General features: G+C 38.7%; 1 protein-coding gene across 2 annotated transcripts in view; it reads right to left on the bottom strand.

Moving 5' to 3' along the window:
* LOC140731170 (nuclear receptor subfamily 6 group A member 1) overlaps positions 1 to 22,491 on the bottom strand; it is a 285,699-nt gene that overhangs the window by 74,947 nt on the left and 188,261 nt on the right. For both annotated transcript variants that reach the window (XM_073052586.1, XM_073052587.1), the window contains one exon: positions 19,833 to 20,063. In XM_073052586.1, the coding sequence (XP_072908687.1) occupies positions 19,833 to 20,063 (231 nt within the window). The remainder of the gene's footprint in view (positions 1 to 19,832; positions 20,064 to 22,491) is intronic.

Genomic DNA, 22,491 nt, shown 5'->3' on the forward strand with positions numbered 1-22,491 from the left:
GATTGTGTCTTCCAGTTAGGAAGTCGAGGATCCAGTTGTAGAGGGTGGTAGAGAAGCCCAGTTCTATAACTTATCAATCAGGATTGTAAGAATGATGATATTAAATGATGAGCAGCATCCTGACACAGGTGTTTGTATTGTCCAGGTGATCTAAGGCAATGTGAAGAGCCATTGAGATTGTGTCTGCCGTTGACCTCCTGTGGCGATAGGCAAACTGCAATGGGTCCTGGTCCTGGCTGAGGCACTAGCTCAACCTAGTCATGACTAACCTCTCAAAGCATTTCATCACTGTAGATGTGAGTACTTGGCAATAGTCATTAAGGCACCTGACATTATTCTTAGGCACTGGTATAACTGTTGCCTTCCTGAAGCAAGTGGGAACTTCCACCTGTGTCAGTCAGAGGTTGAAAATGTCCTTGAATACTCCTGCCAGCTGGTTGGCACAAGTTTTCAGAGGCTTACCAGCTACTACGTCTGGGCCTTACAAGGGTTTACCCTCTTTAAAGACAGCCCAACATCAGCATCCGAGACAGAAATCACAGGGTCACCAGGTGCAGCAGGGATCTTCCCAGCTGCAGCTACATTCTGCCTTTCAAAGCAGGCATAGAAGGCTTTGAGATCATTTGGTTGTGAATCATTGCTGTCATTCATGCTATAGGGTTTCACTTTGTAGGAAGTAATGTCTTGCAAACCCTGCCAGAGTTGTCATACATCGGTGTTGCCTCCAACCTCATTCAAAATTGTCTCTGCACCCTTGAAATAGCCCTCCGCAAGTCATACTGGTTTTTCCTGGTACAGACCTGGATCACCAGACTTGAATGCCACAGATGTACCCTTCAGCAGACACAGTATCTCCTGGTTCATCCACAGCTTTTGGTTTGGGAATGTAAAGCAAGTCTTTGTAGACACACATGCATCCTCACAGGTCTAGACCTCTAAGCGCTCCTATGCTTACCTTGTCCATACCCTCTTGGTCTTCATTACTGGTGCTGCAGTCTTCAGCCTCCGACTATACTCAGTGAGTAGAAGTACAGCCAGGTGATCAGACTTCCCAAAATGAGGGTGTGGAATAGCACGGAAGGCATTTTTGAAGGTGGTGTAACAATGAACCAGTGTGTTGTTTCCTCTGGTATTGCAAATGATCTGTTGATGGTCATTGTTTAGTGATTTTTTCAGACTGGCCTGGTTAAAATCCCCCAGAACAACAGTGAAGGTGTTTAGGGTGCGCTGTTTCATGCATGTTGATCCATTGTTCATATCATCTAAAGCCTGACATTGGCCTCAGGTGGAATGTATACTGTTACCAAAGTGATTGCAGAAATCTCCTGTGGTAGGTAAAATGAATGGCACTTAACTGTGAGATATTCCAGGTCTGGTGAGCAGAGTTGGGACAGCACTGATATATTTGTGCACTAAGAGGATTTGATCATGAGGCATAACCTCCCACCTCTGCTTTTGAGAGACGCTCATGATATTATATTTTAAAAAACGCTTCTCAGACTGATTTTCTGATATAGTATTATAATATAGTATTTACTTTCCATCTTTAGACTAGAGTCAGAGTATTAAAGCACAGAAACAGGCCCTTCAACCCATTTAGTCAATGCCAAATTGTTATTGAGCCTAATCCCATCAACTCACACCTGGACTATAGCCCTCCATACCCTTCCCATCCAAAGGAAGAATTACTTCCTTTAAACTTCACAATAATACTGCCATTATTTAAGATTAAATACAATATTAAGTGTTGTTTTATTTCCAGTGGAACCTGGTGATACAACTGATAAAACAGTAAATTCACATTTAGTTATCACCAAGGACTTCCATTAATAGATTGAACTGCAAATGTTTCTTGATTTAAGTAGGATTTTGTGTTGTTCAACTACAGAATGAAGAAACTGTGTTCATTAACAAAATGTAATGCTTTATGATTGGAAGTGATAGTTTTTGGTGACCAGCATACAAAGATAATAAACGAGGATCGAGTAACAGAAAATAGGCTAGACTTTAATAAACATGTGGGGTTCCAAGCAGTTATTCTAATGTTAAGAAAATATTTGTGATTTAACATTCATTTTTATGTCATTCAACTTCGCTACAATTTTTTAAAAATGGTGGTCGCAAAGAAATTTACAGGCTTCTGTGCCACCTAGTGGCAAGGAAGGTCATAACCTTTCCATTCATTGAAAAAAATACCCAGTCTGACAGCTACTTGGAAGACAATTCAGTTTTACAATAAAAATGTAAATTTAGTTTTATATCTGACTTTCATTTTGAAATACCACTGCCTTTGTACAAAGGTAGTGGATTATAAAAATTTGCTGCTGAAGTAAATGAATCTTGATAATCTGTCCAGGTAGATTGCAAAGCACGTGGGTGTGAGTTGTTTTAGTATATCAGAATCAGAATCAGACTTTAATCGCCAAGTACCTATGCACATACAAGGAATTTACTTCCGGCAGATGTTGTCTCTCTGCTCATAACAATAATAATGATAAATATAAATGAAAATATAGATTATACATACAGGTAGTGCAATCCAAGTAATAGTTAGCCAACAGTTAACCGGCAGTTAACTGTTCAGCAAAGTGACCGCAGTAGGGAAAAAACTTCTCCAGTGCCTATTAGTCTTAGTCTGGAGGGATCTGAAGCGCCTACCAGACGGAAGCAGATCAAACAGTCCGTGCGCAGGATGGGAGGAGTCCTTTATGATGTTCCCCACCCTCTTCTTCAACCTGGAAGAGTACAGGTCCACAATAGAGGGCAGGGAGGCTCCAATGATGCGCTCGGCAGTCCTCACTGTGCGCTGTAGTCTGGTTCTATCCTGCTTGGTGGCGGCTCCAAATCACACAATGATGGAGGTGCACAGGACAGATTCAATGACTGCAGTGTAGAACTGCAGCAGCAATTCCTGAGGCAGACCGTATTTCCTCAAGAGCCGCAGGAAATACATCCGCTGCTGGGCTTTCTTCAGGATGGAGCTGATGTTCTGCTCCCACTTCAGATCCTGAGAGATGGTGGTTCCCAGGAACCTGAAGTTCTCCACGGTGGACACAGGGCTGCTGAGGACTGTGAGGGGAGACATAGCGGGGGGATGTCTCCTGAAATCCACTATCATCTCCTTTGTCTTGAGCGTGTTCAGCTCCAGATTGTTCCGACTGCACCAGAGCGCCAGTTGGTCCACCTGCTGTCGATATGCAGACTCATCACTATTCTGGATGAGTCTGATGATGGTAGTGTACACTCTTTTAGAACTACCCTTATTAAATATCTGTCAAATTCAACTTAGCTTTTAATTTAATGGAAAGAAAATCTTCCAGTGTTTATTTTTTAAATTTCAGAGCTCAAATTACAGGACAATATAAAGTTTGAGCAAACAAAAATATGTTTGGCTTCCTTCTTAATAGGTTGATATATATTCTTGGGAGTGGGAGGGGTTGTATAGCAGAAAATGGAGAAGTCCAATTTTCCAACTCTGACAGAAGTAGTCCTGATTACTTAAATCTTTGTTCAGCAAATTGAATTTATCTGAAACCCTGAATATTTCTGATCTTAATTTGCCTAAAATAAAAACAGAAGCATCCATAAACAATTTAAGAAAAAATAATTTAAGAATTTCATTGCGTATATGTACAAAGTAGTCCAAATTCATTTACAACACATTGGAAGAGCTTCTTTAACAATATTCAAGATTAAAGAATAATTTATTATCAAATAATGTATAAATTATACAGCCTTGAAATTTGCTTGCTCACAGGTAGCCACAAAGCAAGTGTAATGTGCTGTAAGGTTTCAGTGCTAATGTAATGGTTTTTTTGTAATGTTCACTACTGAAGTAACGGTTTCTCTGTAGCAGCAATGTTTGGGTTATGGCTGGAGATAACAGAACTATGGATGTATGTTAGCCAATCAGAATTTTGTTTCCCTGTCTTGTGAATCTGGAAGCAGTTGATTTTGCGGGCTTTTACTGGGGAGAGAGGGAGAGAGATGAAGAGAGAAGACACGAATGGAGAGATTTGGTAGACCACTGGACAGGGTGGACTTGGAGCAAGAGTCCAAAGGGCAGCGACGATTGGAGGAGGTCGATGGGGGCTGATCGGCCTACGAGTGAGCTCCAATTTTGTGCACAGACCGTGATTTTGGGCCCTTTTTTATATATATTTATTTTGTTTTTCTACTAACCATATAGTCAAAGTAAGAGTTATAAAGCTTAATAGTTAAATCGCATATTGTGTACTGTTTGTTACTTCGGGGTACTGATTTGTAAAAGGGACACATCGCACAGCATCCACCCAAACAAGATTTCTTAAGTTTGGCTGGGCAGGAAGTTCTCACCCCCTATATTAAGCCACTGGGCGAAGTGAGGATTATTCAAGAAACCCTAAAGAATCCAATTAAAGCACAAAAAAAAATTAAACTTAAAAGACCAACACTCGCTGCTCAACAGAAAGAAAAAAAGAAAAATCACACAAGTGACTGAAGCAAAAGACAACATTCCAAACCAAAACTGAGTCCTTAGATCTGCACCCTGGAACAGCAACGGAGTAGGCCCGAAGCCTCGCTTATCAGTTCATCATATTAGTGGGCATGGAGCACAGCAGCTTGGGCAGTCTTCACAGCCTCAGTGTCATGGAGAGGGGAATGAGCATCATGGAGACCGACTGAAATCGGTTCTTCTCCCAACTGACACCCTGTCTTTTTAGTCTATCTAGGCTGGTGTTTGAATTGACCCAATGACGGAACAGCAAAAGGCTCCAGAGTCCTTTAGAGAGGAGAGTAGATCGCAGAAAGCAAATAATCTTCCTCCGATCTGGGCCGACATTTAAACTGTCTACACAGCAAATCAAACATTGCACTAGGAAGGCTGCAGTAAAATGCTGCTGGCCCAGATTTTGCCACCATGCACCCAGATTCCATCGCCCAGCCTGAAGCTGCTCTCAAGCTCTTCAGATCAGCTCGGTACCCAGAACAATCTGACCTCATATCCAGGCTAGTTGAACAAGTATCAGAACTTCTTTGCCTGGACCCCAACTTCCTTCGGCTCCCAGAGCGATCCTATCCTCGCACCTGAGCCAGCTGCACAGGCACCAGAACTCCATCTGCAATTATTCTGCAACACCCCATGAAATCAGCTCATCCAACAAACTCGCCTCACCATCACTTGCCCCTTCACTGTTTTCAGCAATAATTTAACACAATTTACCACAGAAAAAGTATCTTTACTGATGTTTATAGTCTGATTTCATATTTTTTTGTGTCTGTGCTATAGCCTGAAAATAGGAGATAGTTGGTACAGATCCAAGTGTGTGTAGAACCCAAGGGTGAACTGTAACATTTCTTGATCAGGCCACCAGATGGCAAACTTCACTAGGGAATACATGCACCAATTTGAGCATGGATTTGATTGCCTGTTAATCATTCACAAAGTATGCATTCCATTTTGCTGTTGCCTATATTTTTTTCCTATATACCTACCCTTCTCAAAGACATGTACAAAGGCAATTTAATACCGTACCAGGGCAACATTCCACAGCCTTTCTGTCAGCATAATTTTATGATTAATGCACAATCGACTATTCCAGCAATAATAGGGAATCTATCTGACCTGTTGAAATAGTAAAATAGAGTTACTTCAGCCTGCCTGCTGCCCTTTAAAATGTCTTTTCACTATAGTACGCTCATGTTCATAAGTAAAACAAGACTATTGGCCTGAAACATGAATTCTTTCCCTTTCCACATATGCTGTTTGACCTGCTAAGCAGTATTAACATTTTCTGTTTTATGATGACATTAAAACACTCTCATTTCTACCCACACTCCAGGACTGCTTTGGTGCGCTATATACTGTAAAGAGGTCCATAATAAAAATAATAGCAGCATTTTAAGGCTGTTCACAGTTTTTTTTTGCAAAGTTTGTCAAGAGGTCTTTAAACGCCACAGGATTGTGCTGTATCCAAAACACCAAAGCTGTAATTCTCCCATGAGATTCCCCTTTTGTGTATTTTTCTCCACCCCCCCCCCCACCCCCGTGAAATGCCATTCAGATCAGTGACAATCCGGATCTTTCCATTCACATCTGAAGGCAAAGTCATCTCCATCTGGCAACAGAGAGGCGAAACAGGCTAGAAGTCAGGTCAACAGTCAACCAGACGCAAAGCTGTGCCATATGCTGCTGAGAAACCAACAGTCCACAGCAAAAAGATGGAGAATGAGAATTTGCCACCAACAATTAACATTTAGCTGAGAACTTCAGAACTAACTTTCTGCCTCTTTCAAGACAGGCCTGAGTTGTTGATGTTCTAGAGTGGCAATCACCCCAAGCTGAAAGTCAATCAAAAAAGGGACTAGGGCATTGTACTTCTCTATTACTTCTCAATGTCTTGGTTTAATGTCTCTACTCTTATTAAGTCTGCTACTAACTGTTACCCAAGTGATCTTCGTAACAGCTGAACAAGATTAAAATATTAGCAGATTTTGGAAGCACATTTCAGGTAACATGTTCTTCCAAATTTCCCAATTTAAGAAATTATTAACCAAACCCCAAAAGGACCATTCTGAAAGTTCTCCTAGTAATAAGTCCCAAATGAACTGTGGGTCTACTGCCCTCTCAGAGTGATACATACAAAGTTAGGCAGGGAATTAAATGCCTTCTCAAAAAAAATCATCTAAGCCAGCAGCTTTCTTCATGGTATTTATTAAGAAAACAATGAAAAGATATTGTTGTTTGAAGAGCAAATAGTGGATAAAAATGATTGTCTTTCTACTGTGTGTGCTTCAAGTTGAAATCCAAATTAACCCAGCAGGAAATGATGTTTTTGAAAAAAGCTTATGAACAGGAAGTGATGTCTGTACAAAATGAACTGTGCCTCCAGAGGCAGAGCTGCTTGACCATATTTTGTAAATAAGGTGTAGTTACTATTATAAGAGAGAAGGTGCTCAAAAAGCTAAAAACCTAAAGGTGGATCAGATGAACTACACCCTAGGGTTCTGAAAGTGGTAGCGTTAGATTGTGGTGGCATTAGAAATGATCTTTCAAAAATCATAACTCTCATGGACACATACAAACAAGCTGGATGAACTCAGCAGGTCGGGCAGCATCCGTTGAAATCAGCAGTCAACGTTTCGGGCTGAGACCCTTCGTCAGGACTGAAGGAGGAGGGGGCAGGGGCCCCGTAAAGAAGGTGAGAGAGGGTGGAAAACAAATCAGAGGAAAGATCAATGGGTGGGGGAGGGGAAGCAGGGAGGGGATCTTTCATGATTCAACCTTCTTCTACTACCCATAGTGCTTTCCCCTTAGATTCCTTCTTCACCTCTCCTGCCTATCCCCTCCCTGCTTAAGTAACCTATTATATCTAATAGGTTACTGCATCACTTACTAATTACTTTTTAATTGATTACGGTTTAGTTGAGGTCTGGAGGCATATGCACCCTAGTGATAGAGAATACTCTTTTTTCTCACATGTTCATAATAAATATTCGAGAATCGACTATTTTATAGTTGACCCTCGACTTTTATTCAATGTTCAGAAACGTGAGTATGATGCGATCACTATTTCTGATCGTGCTCCTTTAAACTTAATATTTGAACTGAAAGATTGTGTTTCTACCAGACCAATTTGGCATTTTCCAGAACAATTATTACAAAGTTCAGAATTTTATCGAAGCTCAGATAAAAGAGTTTTTTCTCTTTAATAATATAGGAAACGTCTCTAAGTTAGTAATTTGGGATACATTAAAAGCTTACTTACGCGGTCAAATTATTTCGTATATAGCTAAACTGAAGAAACAAACAAGAATGGAATTACATAAAATCTCTAAACAAATTAAAGAATTAGATAACATTAATGCAATCTCTCCAAATGCTGTTTCACTTAAAAGAGTAGAATTACAATCACAGTATAATTTATTACTAACATATCCTATTGAAGGATATTTGCTTAAATTGAAAAATCAATTTTATATATTTGGGGATAAAAATAATAAGCTCAGCTTCTCAATTAAGAGCAGCTACAGCTAAAAGACAAATCTTAAAGATTCATAAAAATAATGGAGATATAGTAAGTAACCATGAGGACATTAATAATACTTTTCAAGATTTTAACTCTGATCTTTATAGATCTCAATTTCCTGCAGATTCCTCTAAAATGAAGGCTTTTTTACTTAAGATTAAATTTCCACAAATTTCTTTTGAAGATCAACAGATGCTTGATGCTCCAACTACCGAACATGAAATTCAGAAAGCTATTTTATTAATGCAATCAGGTAAAGCTCCTGGACTTGATGGCTATTCAGTGGGACTTTACAAAAAAAAAAATTTGAAAAACTACTTCCTCCGTATCTTTTGGAAATATTTCATGATTCCTTAGACAAGGGTAATTTATCTTCTTCTTTTTATAAAAACATCTATTTCCTTAATTCTTAAAAAAGATAACGATCCTGTTGAATGTTCATCATATAGACCTATTTCGCTATTAAGTGTGGATGCAAGAATTCTCTCTAAAATGTTGGCTAATCGCTTGGAAAATATTTTAACTAAAATTATTTCTATGGATCAAATGGGCTTTATTAAAGGCCGTTATTCTTTCTCTAATGTTCGGAGATTGATGAACAATATATATTCATCATTATCTAAGCAACCTCAATGTGTTATCTCTCCTGATGCAGAAAAGTCATTTGATAGAGTTGAGTGACCATATTTGTTTAAAGTATTAGAAAAATTTGGTAATAATTTCAATAGATGGATGCAAATGATTTATAAGAATCCTATTGCCACAGTCATTACGAATAACTGCCAGTCTTCTTTTTTCTCACTTTCTCGTGGCACTAGACAGGGATGTCCATTAAGTCCTTTATTATTTAACCTTGCATTGGAGCCTTTAGCTATAACATTATGTGAAGCTAAAAATATTCATGGTATCTCTATGAATGGAACAATACATAAGATTTCTCTTTATGCAGATGATCTTTTGGTTTTTATTTCAAATCTTGAAGAATCAATTCCTAATCTTTTGGAAACACTTAAAGATTTTGGTAAGTTTTCAGGATATAAACTTAACTTGAATAAAAGTGAATTGTTTCCATTAAATGTTCATGTTAGTACGTATAATCATATTCCTTTTAGAATTGTTAATACATTTGAATATTTAGGTATTATAAAGATCTCTATAAAGCAAATATAGTTCCTTTAATGGACTCCATGAAGCAATTATTTTCTAGATGGAATCCTCTTACTTTTTCTTTAATAGGTCGTATTCATGCTGTGAAAATGATTTTACCAAGATTTTTATATATTTTCCAAAATATACCTATCTTTTTAACTAAAAAAATTTTCGATCAAATTGACTCTTATTTCTTCTTTTATTTGGAACAATAAGAGACCTAGAATTAATGTATCATTTACAAAAAGTTAAAAAAGATGGTGGACTTGCACTTCCTAATTTAAGACTGTATTATTGGGCAGTGAATATTAGACAGTTATGTTTTTGGTTATATTGGCTTGATAAGAGCCAAAAACCATTATGGGCTGATTTGGAATTAAAAGCTGTTAAACAATTTCATTTAACTTCAACTTTAGGAGCTCCATTACCTTTACAGCTCTCTAAAATTACAAATTTAAATCTCTATCCGGTTATCAAACAATCCCTACGGATTTGGGTTCAGTTCTGTAATTTTTTAAATTATAAACAATGTAAGTTATCTAGTTTTTTATATTAAAATTTTTTATTTAAACCTTCAACTGACCCCATTTTTCTTTTATGGAAAAATAAAGGAATTCATTCTTTTACAGATCTATTTTGTGATGGTCGATTGATGACTTTTGAGGAGTTAATTAATAATTAATGAGCTCTTGCTCATACACATTTTTTGCAATATTTTCAGGTTAGACATTTATTACAACAATATTTACCCAAGTTCCCATATTTACAAGAATCTGATTTGTTGGATACCATTTTGAAATTGAATCCCTTAGTGAAAGGTTCCATTAGCAGAATTTATAATTTATTTTTGTTACAAAAAGAGAACCTATCACTAACGATTAAACAAGACTGGGAGAGAGAACTTAATATGACCTTTGTTAATGAAGATTGGCTTCGAGTTTTGAAAAACGTAAATTCTTCTTCTGTATGTGCCAACCATTGTTTAATTCAATTTAAAATTGTACACCATTATTACTTAACAAAGGAGAGACTATCTAAAATATTTCCTAGTATAGATAACTATTGTGATAGATGTAAAACTGAAGTAGCTACTTTGTCACATAAGTTCTGGTCATGTTCTTCATTAAAATCATTTTGGAAATCTTTATTTTCTACAATTTCTAAAGCTTTGAAAAGTAATTTACAACCTAATAGATTGATTATTCTATTTGCAATAGTTCCGCATCATATTCAGGGTATCTTATCTTCAGATCAACATGTAACTGCATTTGTTACACTGCTGGCAAGAGGAGCTATTTTATTAAAATGGAAAGATATTTCTCCCCCTACATTTATTGAATGGTTTTCTCAAGTGATGTAATATCTTAGTTTGGAAAAAATTAGAAGTAGAACTTTTGATCCTCGATTTGATTTTGAGAGAAGATGGGGTTCTTTTGCCAAATATTATCATTTAATTTGAATTAAGTTATATGGTTTCCTTCCAATTTTATTTTTTTATATAAATATGAAATGACGGTTGATGACTCTTTTTTAATATATATTAAGATGATGGTCAAACGTATTGCTCCGGGGGGTTGATGGGGTTTTTTTATTGTTGGTGGGGTTTTTTCTTAGTTAGATGGGGTTCTTTTATTCCTTTTTTCTATATATAAATTTTTTTTCTTCCATTTTTACATTTCAAAATCAGTTTTTTTTTCTTCTCTTCAGCTTTATTAATTGTATACATATTAATCTGTTAGAGTTTTGTATCATTTTATAGCTGTTGATGTTTACGTACCAATAAAAAGATTCTAAAAAATGAAACTTAGCAGCAGTTCAATGCAATACATAATACAGAAGAAAAAAATCATAATAATAAATTAATCAATTAATATATATAGAAAATATTAAAAACCATGCAAAATATATATTAAAAAAGTGAGGTACTGTCCAAGGGCTCAATGCCCAATGTCAATGTCCATTTAAGAATCGGATAACAAAGGGGAAGGAGCTGTTCCTGAGTAACTGAGTGTGTGCCTCCAGGCTTCAATACCTCTTACCTGACTGTAACATTGAGAAAAGGGCATGCCCAGGGTACTGGAGGTCCTTAATAATGGCCACCGCCTTTCTGAGACTCCAACTCCTTGAAGATGTCCTGTGTACTTTGTAGGCTAGTACCCAGATAGAGCCGACTAAATTTACAACCCTCTGCAGCTTCTTTTGGTCCTGTGCAGTAGCCCCTCCATACCAGATAGTGATGCAACCTGTCAGAATGCTCTATAGAAGTTTTTGAGTGTATTTGTTGACATACCAAATCCCTTCAACTCCTAATGAAGTATAGCCGGTCAGACCCCACTTAGGAGTACTGTGCTCAGTTCTGGTTGCCTCACTATAGGAAGGATGTGGAAGCCATAGAAAGGGTGCAGAGGAGATTTACAAGGATGTTGCCTGGATTGGGGAGCATGCCTTATGAAAACAGGTTGAGTGAACTCAGCCCTTTCTCCTTGGAGCGACAAAGGATGAGAGGTGACCTGATAGAGGTGGATAAGATGATGAGAGGCATTGATCGTGTGGATAGTCAGAGGCTTTTTCCCAGGGCTGAAATGGTTGCCACAAGAGGACACAGGTTTAAGGTGCTGGGGAGTAGGTACAGAGGAGATGTCAGGGTAAGTTTTTTTTACTTAGAGTGGTGAGTGCATGGAATGGGCTGCCGGCAACGGTGGTGGAGCCGGATACCATATAACAATTACAGCATGGAAACAGGCCATCTCGGCCCTTCTAGTTTGTGCCGAATGCTTACTCTCACCTAGTCCCACCGATCTGCACTCAGCCCATAACCCTCCATTCCTTTCCTGTCTATATACCTATCCAATTTTTTTAAATGACAAAATCAAACCAGTTTTTGAATTGGTTCTTTTAGTACAATAGGGTCTTTTATGAGATTTTTGGATAGGTACATGGAGCTTAGAAAAATAGACGGCTACAGGTAAGCCTAGTAATTTCTAAGGTAGGGACATGTTCGGCACAACTTTGTGGGCCGAAGGGCCTGTATTGTGCTGTTGGTTTTCTATGTTTCTAAGTTTGCCTTCTTTATAACTACATTGATATGTTGGGACCAGGTTAGATCCTCAAAGCAACACACAAAATGCTGGTGGAACGCAGCAGGCCAGGAAGAATCTATAGGAAGAAGCATTGTCGACGTTTTGGGCTGAGACCCTTCGTCAGGACTAACTGAAAGAAAAGATAGTAAGAGATTTGATAGTGGGGGGGGGGGGGGGAGGGGGGAAATCCAAAATGATAGCAGAAGACCGGAGGGGGTGGGGTGAAGCTAAGAGCTGGAAAGGTGATTGGCAAAAGGGATACAGAGCTGGAGAAGGGAAAGGATCATGGGACAGGAGGTGTAGGGAGAAAGAAAAGAGGAGGGAAGCACCAGAGGGAGATGGAGAATGGGCAGAGAGAGAAAATAAAAGGGGGGGAAATAAATAAATCAGGGATGGGGTAAGAAGGGGAGGAGGGGCATTAATGGAAGTTCAATGTTCATGCCATCAGGTTGGAGGCTACCCAGCCAGAACATACGGTGGTGTTCCTCGAACCCGAGTGTGGCTTCATCTTGACAGTAGAGGAGGCCATGGATAGACATTATCAGAATGGGAATGGGATGTGGAATTAAAATGTGTGGCCACTGGGAGATCCTGCTTTCTCTGGCAGACAGAGCGTAGGTGTTCAGCGAAACTGTCTCCCAGTCTGTGTCGGGTCTCACCAATATATAAAAGGCTGCACCGGGAGCACTGGACGCAGTATACCACACCAGCCAACTCACAGGTGAAGTGTTGCCTCACCTGGAAGAACTGTCTGGGGCCCTGAATGGTGGTGAGGGAGGAAGTGTAAGGGCAGGTGATGCACTTGTTCCGCTTACAAGGATAAGTGCCAGGAGGGAGATCGGTGGGAAGGGATGGGGGAGAGAAATGGACAAGGGAATCGCGTAGGGAGCAATCCCTGCGGAAAGCAGAAGGGGGGGGGGGGGGGGAAGATGCGCTTGGTAGTGGGATCCCGTATATCCACTCTCATTTCTCTTTTATTTTTAACATACTTGAAATAAATTTTCTATCCACTTTGATATTATTTGCTAGCTTGCTTATATATATTTTTTCTCCCTTCTAATGATTTTTTTTAGCTGCTCTGAGTAGGTTTTTAAAAACTTCCAAATCCTCTACCTTCCCATTAATTTTTGCTTTGTTGTATGCCCTTTGCATTGCTTTTACAATGGCTTTGACTTTCCTTGTCAGACATGGTTGTACTATTTTGCCATTTGAGTATTTCTTCATTTTTGGAATACACGTCTTGCACCTTCCTCATTTTCCCCAGAAATGCATGCCATTGCTGCTTTGCTGACATCCCTGCCAGCAGCTCCTTCCAGTTTACTTTGGCCAACTCCTCTCTCATACCACTGTAATTTCCCTTACTCAACTTAAATACTGCTACACCACTTTACTTTCTCCCTATCAAATTTCAAGTTGAACTTAATCATAATGTGACCACCGAATCCTAAGGGCTCTTTTAACTTAAGCTTCCTGATTGCCTCCGGTTCATTACATAACACCCAATCCACCCAATAGTAGGCTGAACAGCAAACTGCTCCAAAAAGCCATCTTATGGGCATTCAACAAACTCACTCTCTTGAGATCCATTACCAACCCTATTTTCCCCAATCGACCTGCATGTTGAAATCTCCCGTGACTACCATAACATTGCCCTTTTGACTCGTCTTTTCTATTTCCTGTTGTAACCTGTAGTCCACCTCCAAGCCACTGTTGGGAGGCCTGTATACAACTCCATCATGTCCTTTTACCCTTGCAGTTTCTTAACTCAACCCACAAAGAGAAGCCACAGAATTGTAGTAAACGGATGTCTCTCTGACGGCAACTGTGCTTAGTACTGTAAGGATCAGTGCTTGTTCCCTTGTTGTTTATCATTTATATTGATGATTTATGGATAATTTATGGTAATATGGTAATCTAAATCAGCAAATTTGCCAATGTCACCAAGATTCAGGGTATAGGAATGTTATCAAAACTTACAATAGGATATGGACCAGTTGGGAAAATGGGCTGAAAAATGGTAGATGGAACTTGATGCAGACAAGTCTGAAGTGTTGCACATTGGGAGGACAAATCAGAATAAGACTTGCACAGTGGTTGGTAGGGCACTGAGGAGTGCAGTAGAAAAAAGGAACCAGGAATACAGATCTTTAATTCCTTGAAAGTGGCATCACAGGTAGGTAAGTGTTATAAAGAGAGTTTTTGGCACATTGGCTTTCATAAAGCAGGGCACTGAGTAGAAGAGTTGGAATGTTATGAAGTTGCACAAGATATTGGTGAGAAGAATTTGGAGTACTGTGCAGTGCTGGTTGCCTGCTTTCAAGAAAAATATCAATAAGTTTGAAAGTGCAGAGAAAATTTACAAAGATGTTGCTGAGACATGAGAATCAGAGTGATGTGGAAAGGCTGGATAGGTTAAGGCTTTATTCCTTGGAGCACAGAAGAATGACGTGAGCTCTTATAGAGGTTTATAAAATTGAGGGGTATGGATAAGGTAATTGCAGATTTTCCCTCAGGTTCAGTGAAAGAGGTTATAGGCTTAGAGCAAAAGGTGAAATATGGAAGGAGAAACTCAGGGGGTACTTCTTCACTTAGACCTTGGTGCAAGTGCAAACCATGCTGCCAGCAGAAATGGTAGATACATTTTCAATTGTGACATTTAAGAGAAGTTTGGAAATGTACATGGATAAGAGCCATATGTGAGGCTATGGCCTGGGTAGAGGTAGATGGGACTAGGCAGAATAGGCCAGTACAGACTAGACAGGCTGAAAGGGCTGTCACTGTGTTGTAAAGAACTGTCCCAAATTATGCTCTCAACTTATTTTCTCATTACAAGTAAACATTAACTTCAGATGAAATAATCTTTCCAAAAACAAGCCAAACAGTAGATTTTTTTTTACACAAGAAATACAACAAATTGCAAAATTTCTTTAGTGTGTCACAAATAAAATCTGTGAATGTGCTCAACTCCTTGCTGTGCCATTCCCCAATAGTATTATATATTAATTTCAAAGCATTATTAAATATCTCGATTCCACCTTGCTCTGAAACACCTGCATTCAGACCAAGAAACTGTCAAATGTAGCACTCAGAATATAATGCACTACGCGCAGCACTAGAGCTGAAAATTATTTGATACGTAAACTTGTTTTACTCTCTTACACAAAGAATGAGTACCTCAAGACCATCAAGGTTAACCAGTTTTGAACAATTGCCATACTTCTGAGAAACTTTGTTTTGACAGAAAAGAACATTTGCTAAAGAAATAATAGATAATAATCTTGCTTCACAAAGTCACCTGGGGCAGAAACACTGGCGATGGCCCTTTGCAAAATACAATGCCTCTTGTCTCATGACAGAAAGCTGCTAGGAAAATCACTTTGCCTATAGAAGCCAGCGAAAGCATTGATATCCAAGTAACCATTTCTGTCTAAAATATTACATTTAATGAAGCTGAATTTTAAAGCAGCCAAAAACAGATGTAGGATCTGTGCCCATTAACTTCACTTCAGGAAACTACCGACTTTTGCCAGCAACTTGTCATAATGGCAAAATCTAGGCAAAGCTTATTGATCTGTTCCTGCTTAATGCATCTATATGAAGACCAACATAATGAATGGGTAGTTCCCATTAAAGCTGCAGAAATACTTAACGGATCTTGTAATATAACGGGAGCACAGCCTATTACCGTAGGCTTTGCTGAACTGGGACATAATGAAAGGTGCCAGGAAGGACAGGGTCGACATCAGGGCTTTTGTTCACTTCACTAGAAGCTTGGTATAAGAATTTACAGGTTTCCCCCACTATCCGAAGATAGAACATTCCTATGAAACCGTTTGTAAGCCAAAATGTCGTAAAGCAAAGAAGCAATTACTGTAATTTATATGGGAAAAATTTGAGCATTCCCAGACCCAAAAAAAACCCTACCAAATCAAACCAAATAACACATAAAACCTAAAATAACACGAACATATAGTAAAAGCAGGAATTATATGATAAATATACAGCCTATATAAAATAGAAATATTGTACTAAAGTGTAGTTTCACTTATCAAAATCGGGAAGACAGTGAGCCAAAATCAATGTGTAGAAAAAAATCAGCACATATACACAAGCGCACATACATGCATGCGTGCACAACTGCCCGCACAAGGCTTCGCAATCAAGGTAATCTTTCTCGGGGTAACACACGTATAAAGCGGGTGCCTTTTTTTTCGTAAAAGCGAAAATCCTCTTTGGTTAGCAAAAACAGGTACTAATGTAGGTCTTTCCTAACAGCGAGCTGTCATAAAGCGAACGTTCAAAAAACAGGAGCCACCTGTACAAAGTTATTCCTACAGAAAGCTATAATACTAACCAGATATTTGTTCAAAAGGCAATTGAGTGCAGCCATATATGGCACTCCACACTATAAGATAAAGTAACATGGACCTAGATGCACGATTAAAGACCTCGTAAGAGTGAATGCATCCTGAATGCTACCCTCAAACTGTTCAACACACTACCCCTGTGCCATTCACCTGACCAAAATAAACCATCAGGATTTATCCCCACTATTGAAGGAGGACAGTTGAACATTGTGATTCATATAGGTACTAACGTCATCAGCACTAGGAAGCGCGAAGTCCTGTGGACAGCTTACTAGGCTAGGAAAGGATGGTAAAATCAGAAACTCACAAATATTAATCTCTAGATCATTACCAGTGTCCTGTGACAGTGAGTGCAGAAAAAGATTAAACAGATGAATACATGACCAAAGAAATGGTGTATCTAAGAGTGGCTAATGATTTGGTGCTGTTTTGGGGTGGATGAAGGACCTCTGTAAGCCAGAATTGTTGATGATGTTTGAGAGAATTTAATTAGTTTGAGTGGGGATGTGGGAACTAAAGAGTTGAAGCAAAAAGAAGAAAATCTAAGATGGAAAAGAAAATAGGTGTGAGGATGCATTGCAGAGTGCACCAGCAAGATAAAGAAAAACAAAAGCTGTTCAAGAGTTGAGTTGTCAACATCAATGAGAACCAGATTGATTACATGATCAACAAGTTAATAAAAATTAAAACGACAGTAGCAAAGACAACTATAAAGAAAGATTAACTCCACGTTTAAAGTGGATAATGGAAAGCTGCTCCTTTTGTACAGACATAGTCTAGATGTCACACGCACAAAATAGGCGTGACATGAGGAAAAGTTTCTATTTAAAAACAGCATGAGATTCTAAAATGCACTCTCTCCAGATGCTGTGGAGGCAGGTGCTATTGTGACCTTCATAGTGTATTGAGTTAGAAATATAGTGGAGAAAATGTTTGAAGGCTACAGTAGAAGGGCCAGTCAGTCAAATAGTTCTGGAAGAAAGTCATCATAACATCATGAGCCAAAAGGCTTCCTTATCTGATGTAACAAATCACTTCACTCAGTAAATTCTGAAATTATCTCACAACAATCAGAAAAAAAATTACCTCAGTAACAATTTTCGCTACTTACAGTTCCTCAAGGCCAGCTTTTGTACACCAAACCTCATGGATTATAAAATGAAAACCTATCAGTGGATGTCCAACATATTTTACAAATAAATGGACAAATCTTAAACACACAAGATTCTGCATATGCTGGAAATCCAGACACACATAAAATGCTGGAGGAATTCAGCAGATCAGGCATCATCTATAGAAAGGAATAAAGCATGGATGCATTGGGCCAAGACCTTCCCCATTACAATTCATGCTAGGTGCACCATCAGTTGTCATGCAAACTATTTTTGAAAGGTTGAATTGCCAAGGCGACACTTTTTTTTAACTACTGTCTCACATATTTCAATCCCTGTAGTGTGTTCAGGTAACATTTCTAAGTTTACCAGTTCTTCAAATATCTCATCACCCTCAACAAAACTGAAAAATATTGGCTAGCCTAGTGGTGATGTAACATCAAGAAAAATGGAAAGAAATTTACATGAACTAAGAATCTATAGTTAGCTGTTCTGCTACATTTGTTCCCATCATTAATTTACAAACTTTTATCATGTTTCTTCTCACTGGTAAATCCCTAATATGCTGATTTTTATTTCTTTTTCTGGAAAACCATCAAAAAGGAAAGGAGCATATACTAGCCATGGTTCTTTAACGTATTTCCATCAGTGAGTGGTTTTCCCTGTAGAGCAATAATCTTTGAAACTTCAAAACTAGCAGCAACTAAGTTGGAACTAACAAATAACCAAGACCAAGGAGATGGTGGTGGACTTTAGGAGATCTAGGCCTCATATGGAGCCAGTGATCATTAATGGAGAATGTGTGGAGCAGGTTAAGACCTACAAGTATCTGGGAGTACAGTTAGACGAGAAGCTAGACTGGACTGCCAACACAGATGCCTTGTGCAGGAAGGCACAGAGTCGACTGTACTTCCTTAGAAGATTGGCGTCATTCAGTTGTGGAGAGCGCCCTCTTCTTTGTGGTGGCGTGTTGGGGAGGAAGCATTAAGAAGAGGGACGCCTCACGTCTTAATAAGCTGGTAAGGAAGGCGGGCTCTGTCGTGGGCAAAGTACTGGAGAGTTTAACATCGGTAGCTGAGCGAAGGGCGCTGAGTAGGCTATGGTCAATTATGGAAAACTCTGAACATCCTCTACATAGCACCATCCAGAGACAGAGAAGCAGTTTCAGCGACAGGTTACTATCGATGCAATGCTCCTCAGACAGGATGAAGAGGTCAATACTCCCCAATGCCATTAGGCTTTACAATTCAACCGCCAGGACTTAAGAACTTTTTAAAAGCTATTATTAATGCTTTTTGAGATAGTGATTTAGATGCATATCATATTTTTTTACTGAGTTAAGTATTGTATGTTATTAGTTTTGCTACAACAAGTGTATGGGACATTGGAAAAAAGTTGAATTTCCCCATGGGGATGAATAAAGTATCTATCTATCTATCTAAATGTCATTTTTTTTGTTGCTGATTTCTCAAGAAATGTGTTCCTTTTGTACTTGCTCAACTTTATCACCATCTTGATTCCTGGGATGGCAGGACTTTCATATGAAGAAAGACTGGATCGACTAGGCTTATACTCACTGGAATTTAGAAGATTGAGGGGGGATCTTATTGAAACGTATAAAATTCTAAAGGGATTGGACAGGCTAGATGTAGGAAGATTGTTTCCGATGTTGGGGAAGTCCAGAACGAGGGGTCACAGTTTAAGGATAAAGGGGAAGTCTTTTAGGACCGAGATGAGGAAAAACTTCTTCACACAGAGAGTGGTGAATCTGTGGAATTCTCTGCCACAGGAAACAGTTGAGGCCAGTTCATTGGCTATATTTAAGAGGAAGTTAGATATGGCCCTTGTGGCTAAAGGGATCAGGGGGTATGGAGAGAAAGCAGGTACAGGGTTTTGAGTTGGATGATCAGCCATGATCATACTGAATGGTGGTGCAGGCTCGAAGGGCCGAATGGCCTACTCCTGCACCTATATTCTATGTTTCTATCTGCTGGGAGTCAGCCTTACAATTCAACTCCAGCCAAGCTCTGATCAGTTTTATGAAATTAAGTCAATTTAAGGCATACTTTTTGTTTGATACTTAATCAACATTATTTGTGTTGAAAACTAAAATACCTTTTCGGTTCATGCCCATTTGCAGACATTTAAGCAGCCGACAGTACTGACATCTGTTTCGTTGTTTGCGTGACATGACACAATTCTTGTCTCGGCTGCATCTGTAAACCCGCTTGTTGCAAATACTACGCTTGAAAAAGCCCTTGCATCCCTCACATGAAATGATACCATAGTGCAGACCCGTAGCTCTGTCTCCACAGATAAGGCAGGTTCGCAGATCAGTGCGATCATCTGAAAGGAAAGATAAAGTTCAAATTAATTCAAACCCTATAAAGAAGTTGCATAGGACTTTATAAATTATCTATTTCTACATAAATATTTTTTCATATGCCTTAAATAAACTCAGGGTTGATGACTATATCGTATAATAAAAGTGAGACAAAGATACAGCAAGTAAAATTGGGTTGTGATACAACAAATGATGCCAATATCACAATGAGATATGAATTTAAAGAAATTTGATTTTACTCTCAACTAAAAAAATACTTCAGATGCTCACAAAAAGATCTAAACTTGCCTAACTTTACACAAAGTGTGGACTACTAATTTGGTGTAAAGTAATATTTACAAGCATAATTCTCAACGTCAAAGTAAATTTATTAACAAGGTGCATGTGTGTCACCATATACAACCCTGAGATTAGTTTTCTTTCAGGTATACTCAGTAAATCCAAGAACCATAATAGAATCAATTAAAGAATGCACCCAACAGGGCGGTCAAACAACCAATGTGCAAAAGACAAACTGCAAATACAAATGAAAAAATATTAAAGTTAGTAATCAAAATAGAAAGAGCAATTAAATTGTTTCTAAGTATTTGCTGTCCTCACTATAACCTTGTAATATTTCTGTGGTATAATATGTATACCAAGGTCTATAAATAGGTGAAATGAGTATTTCAGGTGCACAGTAAACAGCAGAGAGGAACTTCAATTCAAAGCTGTCAAAGGAGGTAAGTAGACAGAAGGCTAGGTAACTTAGTGTCCATACTGTATCTGTCCTGTGGCATAAAATAACTATAAATGTTTTGACTTCTCCAAGGAGGCAGTGCACTTGATTTAAACAAAATTAAGGCAAGAACTTGAAAGGGCATTTTATTAAATGTTTCTGCGCAGTCTGTATAAAATATTTTACGAGCCTAAATTGGTGAGAAGATGGTGACAAGACCTTACAAAATAGGTTAATGGTTTGCACACAGAATAGCCTTATTTATGAAAAAGGTTACCAGTAAAATAAAATTGGACCACCCTTCTGCACATGCTAGAGAAATTGAAGGAATGAAAGATGAAATGGGTGAATAGACTCCAATTACTCCCCAGGTTTGGGCTTTGTAGAAGGAAAAATAGCAATAACTGAGGAGGATATCTGGGTCAAGAAAGTTGTCCTCAGGATGACAATCAAAATGGCAACTTCAAATGGCATAGGCAGTTCTTGAGTACAGCAAACCATTAACAATATTGGCTAGTATGGACTTTCCAGCTTAAAGTAAGTGGAGAGAACAGAGAGAATATATCATTATTTTAATTTAATCATTATTATGCAAAAGGCATAGTTAATTTACACAAAACAACATTTCAGCATTGTTAACCAAAAAAATGCATTTGCAGAAAATTGTCCAAAATATTAGAACTCTTCACTCACCCACTCTGCATCTTTGTATTATTAATGTTCTCTCAACCAGGCAGAACCCTTTAATAGCCCGGATTTTTCACATATTGTACCTAAATATGTTTCCAGCTTAACTGTCAGATTACAGGAGTCCTGAATAATGCTGGTTTAATTGTTACAATTAGACCTGTTTTAATTTCAGATCCATGTCAATTGTTGCCAAGCAGTTCCACATTATACATGAGTCCTTCTTTGAAGAGGCATTATATTCGATTTCAAGTAGATTATGAAGGCCAAATTTCAAATAAATCATGGTTAGGTAATCTCCGAAGACCACAACCACTTTGTCCTAAATGTTTTAATGTTTCCAGTGCCACCTATTATTTTCCTGCTCCACTCAAAACAAGAAATGCAGTTAATATCATGGTTAGACTTCAAGTTCATCACTCCTGTGCAGCCACTTGGGCACTAAACTCCTGCTTAGTGCCCAAATGGCTGGAAAAAATCTAGAGAGACCAATCCCTCTCAGATATTCAAATTAAACTACTGTTTGCAAAAACATAGCTGAAATAAGACAAAAACATCCATCCCTTGGAACTTCTATTGGTACACTTGATGGATAATTTCTGTGTTCTTGAAGAGGAAGCAATTAGCTGTAAGTACAGGTAGTCCCCGAGTTACGAACGTCTGACTTACAGACAACTCATACTTACAAACCGAGGAAGGAGAATGCTGTCCGCCATTTTAAGTCAAATCGCAATGCGATCCGCCATTTTAAGTCGTTGCCGTTGACACTGTATTGAGTGTTTAACTTTGTATTTGGCTTGAATTTTTCTTAGTAAGATTCACCCTGACCCCGCGCCACCCCACCTCCATTCCGGTTGGCTGGTGGTGCAATGAGATCAGCGCTGGGCTCGAGAACGGAGGTTCCCGAGTTCAATTTAGTGACAGACCGCTCTTGTGCTGGGTTGATGTCGATCCAGTGACTCCCATACCATCCGTGCGGGGTTGATGTCGAGCTCGCAACTCGACCTTGTAAAAAAAAAAAAACA

The sequence above is a fragment of the Hemitrygon akajei genome, chromosome 7 (assembly GCF_048418815.1).
Source record: "Hemitrygon akajei chromosome 7, sHemAka1.3, whole genome shotgun sequence".
NCBI lineage: Eukaryota > Metazoa > Chordata > Chondrichthyes > Myliobatiformes > Dasyatidae > Hemitrygon > Hemitrygon akajei.